Here is an 8728-nt window from a genome sequence, read left to right as displayed (position 1 = left end):
GTGTTAAACTTTTTTTAATAGGAAAAATAATACAAAGAGGTGAAAATGGTGATTAGGTGGGTATTCTGAGAGTGGCACCCACAGCCTAACTTGGTCTCTGCCATTAACAACAAATTTCGCTGTATTTTGGTCTTTGCCTTATTTTCCAAATTCACCTTGTGTAAAAGTGAAACTTAATGAGAAAAGGCGTTACTTGATTTCTTTGGAGAGCTCAGAATAAACTACTGCAGCAAACAGCAGTTAATGAACATTCTATCCAACAAGCCCCAGGGTTCTAAATTAAAATTCAGTTTTGGCTGAATTAAAGGCATGGCCCTCAATATAATTTACATTAAAAAAAGCCTTTCACTGTTATGGATAACAATTCTAAAGGGAAGAGGCAGGGCCATGTCTTGTAAGGTACTATTTTACCACTGAATAATAAAAATTTTTGGCAGGACCAGGTCTGCAGAGTTTTACTTCATAGCAACATCAAATGCTGTTGCTTTTCCAGCATTGTTTTCCCAGACCAGCATGGCTGCAGCTGAGTTGTTGCTCACCTGTGCTGTACTATTTCCTCTTCTCCTCATTACGAAGATCAGTGCTCGCATTCCTAGTCAGTCCTGAAGCACTGGAGTTCCTGCATGTTACTACACGGCAGGGTCACAGGCTCGGAATGGACAAGGCAGTGGGACCTGCAGCTGAGAAAATGGGCTTCAGATTTTCCTACCTACTTTCCAAGTTTGTCCTTCAGCCCATCTTAGCCAGAGGCAGTGCTCCAGGATCAGTGTGATTATTGCACTGGTATGGAGAGCCAGGGGCACTAGCTGAGGCAAAGAGCAACTGCAGCACTCTGCCTGCCCAGGGGGCTGAAGGTCTCCCTGCAGCGGAAGGAAGTGCTCTGGAAAGTTTCCCTTTGTCAGGGTGTGCTTGGATTTGGCCATGGGGACTGCTGCATGTCCTAAGGGGTTTGGAGCCCATCCTCATCTTGGACAGAGGTATGTCGGGGGTAACAGAAAGAACTTTACTGTCTCGAAACAGGCATATGTACAGTGGTGGTGTGAGGTATTTTATTCCCTTTTGTTGTGAGCAAAGCTGTAAGAAGCCATTTTACACATCGCACACAGACAAGCCATTAACAGAGCAAGTAGCTGGATGAAGAAAAAGCAGGGCTAGAACTTCCCCAGCTTCGTTTCCCAGACTGACCTTCAGGCCCCCTCTGCTTAGCACCGTGCTTCCTCCAAGACCTGTAATGGTGATAGGTGTTACCAGCCCTGCAAACTTCTGCCAGTGGAAGCTTTACTTCACCCTAGTGACAATGTTTCTTAGAACACAAGGGAAAGCATCTAAGCCTTGCAGATACAGTGCTGCCAATCTTCTCAGCGCCACCAGCTTGTCCAAAATGTGGTGCCAGCTGATGTTGAAGCTAGGCATACGAAATGGGTAATTCTGCTGCAGGTTGTGTGAGTCATTCTCTGTCTGCCTGAGCCCCAGGGGAGAGAGGGAGAGACTGACATTCCAACTGCAAGTCAATTTGGGATGTGTAGCAAGCAGGATGAAAACTTGGGGCTTCAGTAGTACCCCCCAGCTTAGAGCAATTTAGTTACCAAAACACTACAAATGAATCACAAATAGCTGCGGTTCTTGTAGCATACAGGTTTTCTTTCAAGTTTGTAAAACAAACAGCAGAATGTCACCACAGCCTTTAATTTCTTCTTTTACATAACCATTCACAGTACATTAACAGCCCAAATAATATTGCACTGGATTATTTTAAAAATTTTTCATCTTGCAAGTAGTACTCACTTTTCAAAGCCAACAGATGAACAATTTGGTCAACTTGCACCAAAAAAATGGTTAGGTAAGAACCCTATACTTTATTTATACCACATGGATTTGTGACCCCAAAGGGAAATGAGAATGAGCTGTCAACTGTTTCCTTGTTAAACATAGAAAATTAGTAAATCGTTGCTGATTAAATGTAGAAAGACTGGGGGAAAAAAGCATGAAATCTGAAAGTTATCTCATTCCTGTTAGACTGCTTGCTGTATATATAATTATATTCTATACTGTGAAAATCCATCTACATTTAAAAGCCCAGCAGTCTACAGATTAACATGGTAAAGAAAAATAATATATTTTTATGAAAAGAGAAGAAAATAGTGTTTGCCTCAGAGGAGAAAGTTTTCAGATTTCAGTCATCTGGGAGTTCTTTTAGGTGCAATCTTTGAGGCAACAAAACATCTTTTGGCATTTGGCACTCTAATAAGGACAATATTTTAATACTGGCACAAGCTAAAAACAGCACAGAATGACAAAATACAAGACATGAAATGAACCGCAGCCACTGGATGATGGTAAGCTAGTTTGTATATTCAGAGAACTTAAACAGTTTTGCTGAGGAATTGTGAAAGTTTCTGCAAAACCGTACTCAATTCTCTTCTTTTACCAAAGTGTAAGTTTTCCTAAACTTGGAGGGAGAAAAAGAGTTTCAAATGTCCTCTAGAAAATCAGCAGCTGCTGGACAATCAACACAGCGGCTTGTTCAGCCGTCAATAGGCATGAGGCTCTTTGTGACTCAGAGCTCGAGCACGAGAGGCAGAGCTGGTGGCACTTCGGATCACTTCCATCCATCTGTGAGGAGGCACGAGGACAGACACAAACAGAAGGAAGGTCAGTTCCCAGGGGAGAATTTCTTGACAGATATAGTCTGTGCTACTGGTTGTACAGTTTGATTTTTAGCGCCTGCGGGAGCATCTTCCTACTTCACCCCTAAATCTGTCTCAAGGCAACTTCCAAAACTGTAAGGAGGTTTAGAGAGAACAGACAGCAGGTCCCAAACAGCAGGTATGGGTCCCAAAACTTGTGAAGTTAATAGTGGTTTTATTTGCTCTGCAGACACCAAATATCTTTTTTTCTGAGTGGTCCAAGCAATGAGCAATTGAGACCAACCATTCTTAATCTGAGAGCAAAAAAATGTACTTTAGCTGCAGTTTCTGCTTCTTTTTCCTAGAACTGATAAAAAGCATTTTGTGTTTTTATTTTATCACCACTTTCCTACAATTTGCCTTGTTTATAGTATTGGACTGACATGGCTAAAGGTTAAGAGCATCTTTCTTTGATGAAGACATCATGATTTTTGACATGTTCATGCTTCATATAAAAGAGCTAAATTAGTTCCCTGTATGAACAATTGCAAACCACAAATTAGGAGGAGTAGTGCCTTTTCCCTGACTCTCTGTGTATCTGAAGTTCAGTGGGAGGTGTAAAAATTACATGGTGAAGTGGCATAAATATGTAGTAGGAACAGCTGCTTCTATAAAAATTGGAATTTTGTTTCAGGTGTGGATTTTCCATGCAGTTGTACTAAAGGAAGCCAAGCTATTCTGAAGAGCTACTGAGGTGTCCTGTGATCTGTTCACATGCTTCCTGAAGTCTGAGGGATGGAGCTCCCCATACAGCCAGCCTGATCAATTCTGACTGGATAATTTCAGGTTTTGCAGTAATTACTATTACTGCTTCCATATCATCACAACCAATCACTTGATTTTAGCAGTATTGGGTTTAAAATTTCTTTTATAATTTTAAAAGGTCCTTTCTCCAGTTGTGCTGAACCACTTTGCCTGTATTACTGAACCAGCTTATTAAATAAACTTTGTATCTACTACCCTTTGGAAGAATGCTCCTGGAATTTAACAAAAATTTTCCCTCAAAAACAAACTTACCTTTCAAAGGTGTATTCACTTTCAGCCCTGAAGTAGTACACATGGGATTTGAAATGTAGCTTGAACACATAATCTTTGTGAATGTTTTCAGATTCAGAAGGAAGGGTAAGTGAATATCCCAATAAAGGAAGACTGGCTAAAGGATGATTGTCCTGAAAAGATATGATGGAAAGTGCTGTGAGATCAAATGCCCTTAAATAAAGAGAACACATAAGTAAATGGAAAGCAGATACACCCTCATTTAAAGATCACTGTGTTTCTACACGTGTGCAGAAAAATACCAGATTTATACAATTGCAATAAGATTAATTATCTGGTAGTTTCAGTTGGCCATCATTACAGACCCTCTGCATAAGGATCTGCTGCAGGCTGATCCTATCAGCATTTCCTTGGAGGAAAGCTGGCTAATATCTTGGAGTTTCACTACTTTCAAAGTGATGAACATGGTGCTCCATCATTTGCCATTGGCAGGGCACCACCCAGGTTCATCCTCAGCTTGCAAACTCCCACTCCTTTAGAGCTGTGCTGGCCACCCAGCAGGGTCACTGCTGAAGTCCAGTTACTGCATGGCAAACGGTTTCTTTATCTCTCTTACATGTGGAATATTCTCCAATTCCTTCTTTAAGGATTTCTATAACAAAGCATAACGTAGCAACTTTGTGCTTATGCCCTGCTCAAACAGATTCAGGAGTCCAAGAGATTCTAAACAGAAATCCCCTAGTTTTGCAGTAGGATGTTTGCTCAGGTAGGTTAAATCATTGACCGTTGTTCTCTTGTTTGGTTTAAGTGTCAGCCATGGTAAACAGAATTTGTAAGTTACTATTAAGTTTTTAATTGTAGTGATAAAAGCCTGGTTTGAACTTGCACCACAGCTTCTGAGCAGTGGTGAGCTCGGCTGTGCTTTCACGAATGATCTGTACTGCGACTGCTGAAAGCTTCAGGAAAGAACTGGCCCAGGAGCAGTGAGAACAAGCCCTGCTCTGTGTGCCAGTGGCAGTGAAGGCTGTGTGTGCAGCCATGTCCAGTGCACCTGCTGCTCCAGCCCACAGCATCCCTGACTGATACCCACTTTTCTCTCAGCTGCCCCTTTGGAAAAGAACCCCCCACTGTCACCTCCAGCCACTCACACTTGCCCAGTCGGATACCTGGTGCGATTTATAGAAGAACATGCAGAAGTTGGTGAACACCACCCAAAGCTTCTGCCACCCGTTGCTGTTTTTGAATTTTCTTAGCAGATTTCCAGACAGCTGGTTCTGAAACAGATCAAAAGCAGTCAAGTAAAACAGTGAAAGGTGCCTGCAGCTTAGTTATTGTAAGAAAAATTATTTACTTCATCTGGTTTTATGTGGCCTGGTTGTAAATGAAAATTCTTCAATTGACTGGACGTACTTTTCTTCTGCATTTTTCTACTGCTGAGCAGTACTTTACATATTTTTTTGTTTGCAGCTGGGTACTTCCAAAAACTCAAAGCTACTACACTAATTATTTTATCAACTGAGGTGGCTTTTGGTAATCTGTTACTAAACCTCAGTCTTGTTAATCCTACTGTCTTCTTTTAGAATGGTATTTAAATAGAATGGAAACAGAAAGTCTGACATGAGTTTGTGATGTAAAGGAAAATTATGACATACTTTAGAATTGCAGATAAAGACTGAGGTCTCTGTACCCAGGGAATTCACATGGTACTTTTCAAAGATTTCAAAAACAAGGACTGTTCACCTTAATTTTAGCTGGATTTTGGACAGTTTGACATAAAGGAGGAGACAGCCATAACCAAGTACATGTATTTAATGGCTGGTTGAAGCAACTGCTCCTTCATATAGTGAAGATGGAAAGCCAGGCATCATTGTTCCTTGCAAATGAAGGGGGGTTCTCAGTGAATTATCAATGACTTCCCATTCCTTGTTGACTGTAGGGCTCTTGCCTGGATCACAATAGTTGTTTACATCATTCTCTCTATCTAATGCAGAAGCTAACAATTTAATTTGTAAAGCTTAATAGTCGAAATCTGGGGTTCCTGGTCTAGCTACTACAAATGAAGTATTCTTAAAAAGTTCTGTTTTCACCAGCCTTGGATATGCATTAAAGCCTTTCCTTTAACTCATCCTGTTCTCTGATATCTGGACTACTGCCTCCTTGCCCTAAGTTGCAGGTGTACTCCTTAATTTTCTGTTACCTCATTACTCTGGAGGATATCATAAAAGGACAGGCTTTGCATTCGGTACCAGCAGACATATGAAATGGAAACAGGCCGCTGATCACTGATCAGTCCAGCAGGTAGGGAGGAACAGTCACTGACAGAGAGAGGCTCTTCTACCACGAGAGAGACAGAAAGGAGGGAGAGACACAAAGAAAATAAACGATAATGCTGAAGTGAGAGGCACCGACAGGACGAGGTGAGCACGAGCGGGCCCTGCCACGCATGGAACAGCAGTGGAGCTGGAGATGTTTTCACAGAACAACGCATGGCTCCAGGGTGGCTTGGTCTTCACTGCTTTGTGTTCATTGGAGGCACAGGGAAGGAACAAAAATGAGCAACAAGTGTTCACACTGATCTCAGACCTAGTTAGATTTGCCTAAGTGTTTTAATCATTAGAATGAGTCACTGGTATAAGTTCTACATCTATTTATAATAAGGCCTCTGCTTTAGGGAAAAATACGAGACCTTGTCCTGTGCTGAACTATTCCTCCCTTTCAGGATATAAGGGTATGAAGAATGGAAAGTCCCACCTACATGGGACTGAAATGAGGCTCTACAGTCAGCATTTTTTGGCATGGAATAATTCTGTCATACTTCAGCAGCAAACTCACCTCCTGTTTAAAAACAGAGACAGTTACACAAACGGTGAATATGTTTGTCCTTATATCACTATGTTCTGCATCAGTATCTCTTCTCTAGAGCAATGGTGGACTAATGTTTGAGGGCTGCCACATGAGTGCAGATCCACTCAGCTTTAAGATTCCTTCTTCCATTTTCATAGAGCATAAATTTCCATTTGCTGAGGGCTGTGATAAAGTACACAGAGCTCCTTGGACTCTCTGGTGAAGGAAGAACACCTCAGCAGGCTTACCACCTCATCCTAAAACCTACACTGAGCTAGGAGTCTTTCATTTCAATCTTTGAAAAGACAATGTCTGCACCTTGGTTGTTGAGTACAGAATTAACGAATGTGTATCAAATTGGCTTAGCTGTGATCAGAGTGGTAAAAAGGGGTTTATTTTGAGGTGGAAAATGCAAATAAAGAAAAAGCAGATGAGACTGAGCAATGAGACAAGGTTCCAGAAAAGATGGCTAGGTAAAGAAAGTAAGTTAGTAATACACATAATTGAAAGTCTGGCTGCAGCAGCTAAAGACAATATCCTTTCCGCTCGAGCAATGACTTAATGCCTCTGTAACTGAAAGCATTAAGACAGTTTGAAGTGCTTTACATTCTAAAGGCCAACACCTTTTTTTTTTTGACAGTTGCTTCTATAAAAATTACTGCTCTAACTGATTGTACAGAGGTGCACTACAGGAGCAGATCTGTGCTGCTTGAGTGATGGTTTATGCCATCATTTGGGAATGTGGGAGGCCCTTTAATAAGCGTGCCTGGAACTTCCCCAGGAAGGAGGAGACAAGGGAACAGCACACTTGTTAAGGAGGAGCAAAAAGGAAATTGTCATTGAGAAGCAAGCCTGGAGCTGCAGTTCAGGTGGTTCTGAGGCAGATACCTCCACAGCAATACTAAAGTCGATCATTGAAACACTGGTATTTCTGTGCCAGCAGACGTGCACCGTAGTGTTGCCACGGTGGGGTGACTGACGTTCGAGTGAGGTGCGGGATGCACTGAGGTCGTCCTCAGATTCCTGGTCTACAGTAGTTTCATCAGGAGACTCTATGAAATGCAGGGAAAAAGCATCTTTCTTCCTCTATGCAACAACATATATAATTGGAAAAATTAAACAAATCAATTCTGTCCGCAGTATTGTGAACTAATTTTAAAACACCATTTTAGAAATAATTTTGTGCAGATTTTAAATAGATTATTATATTTTATATATTTAATTTATGTGTTTCTGCAAGTGTTAGAATTAAAGGCTAACTACCATGCTTTGTTGGTGTTTTTAATACCTTCCAAGGACAGGCACTGCCCAAATAGTTCCTGGAATCATTATGCTTAAGTCACTTCTCTATTCAATCAAACTTTCTGCTAACATCAACAAGAACATTAAAGTGGCACATATCTCAATATATCTATACATATAATATGCGTATAAATCAACTTCAAATGTCCCAGTTTGACTTGTGGCCAGCACTTCTCACCACTTTGCTTCGAAGCAGCCACCAATCATACTGGCAAAAGTGAATAAAACCTACTCTGGCATTTACTTACTATTGTCAGGTGGGCTGCTTGCCAGTAACTCTGGGGCAGGGCCACTGCTTTTCTCTGCCAGGTCTATTGCCATCTGGATGTCCTCAGTCCATTTGTCCATTTCAGCGCGGGAACTAACAATGAAAATTCAGGTTTTATTCACTTTCATACGGGCTGAAAGCAAACTCTAAGAAATAGACACAAGCTGAGCTTACTTTAAACTGAAATAAATAAATTCAGACACAAGATGCTACTTTTTTCTCCCTGATTACTTAGTTTTGGTTCCAGCTTGCACAATTGCCACTCTATTGTGTCCCATCCACTTTTTTCTTAACAAGTGGCTTTCAGGAAAGAATATACCTTTGAGGAGATGGTTTTATGAGCAAATACAAACAAAATGATGCCTCTCTGTCCCACTGTGACAGGTGCAGAGAAATACAACTCACATGTGGACTTTGTCTCCACTGAATTACCTTGCAGCAACAACGATGGACTGGTGTTGACCTCGTAGTGTCAGGCAGTGAGGAACTCCCCATTCCTCCTCACTTTCCTCCATCTGAGAGGTAAAAGGCCAAAAGCAGTCAGATTGCAGGAAGTACAATATTTCTTAAGGTGAAACAATGAACTGAATGAGCTCTTACCATTGGGGAAAATAGGAGAAATGCTCACAAA

General features: G+C 41.3%; 1 protein-coding gene across 3 annotated transcripts in view; it reads right to left on the bottom strand.

The window, feature by feature from the left end:
- Positions 1–1027: 1027 nt before the first annotated feature.
- The window catches only part of FARP1 (FERM, ARH/RhoGEF and pleckstrin domain protein 1), a 161544-nt gene continuing 153843 nt past the window's right edge, over positions 1028–8728 (bottom strand). For all 3 annotated transcript variants that reach the window (XM_031059548.1, XM_014308278.2, XM_031059549.1), the window contains exons 21-26: positions 8530–8612; positions 8078–8190; positions 7416–7579; positions 4850–4957; positions 3705–3856; positions 1028–2613 (exon numbers count right to left, since the gene is read on the bottom strand). In XM_031059548.1, coding sequence (XP_030915408.1) covers positions 2532–2613; positions 3705–3856; positions 4850–4957; positions 7416–7579; positions 8078–8190; positions 8530–8612 — 702 coding nt within the window. In that variant the 3' untranslated portion in view covers positions 1028–2531. The remainder of the gene's footprint in view (positions 2614–3704; positions 3857–4849; positions 4958–7415; positions 7580–8077; positions 8191–8529; positions 8613–8728) is intronic.

The sequence above is a fragment of the Geospiza fortis genome, unplaced genomic scaffold (assembly GCF_000277835.1).
Source record: "Geospiza fortis unplaced genomic scaffold, GeoFor_1.0 scaffold84, whole genome shotgun sequence".
NCBI classification, from domain to species: domain Eukaryota; kingdom Metazoa; phylum Chordata; class Aves; order Passeriformes; family Thraupidae; genus Geospiza; species Geospiza fortis.
Note: the sequence above shows the minus strand (reverse complement) of the source record. Positions and strands in the feature narration are given on the sequence as shown.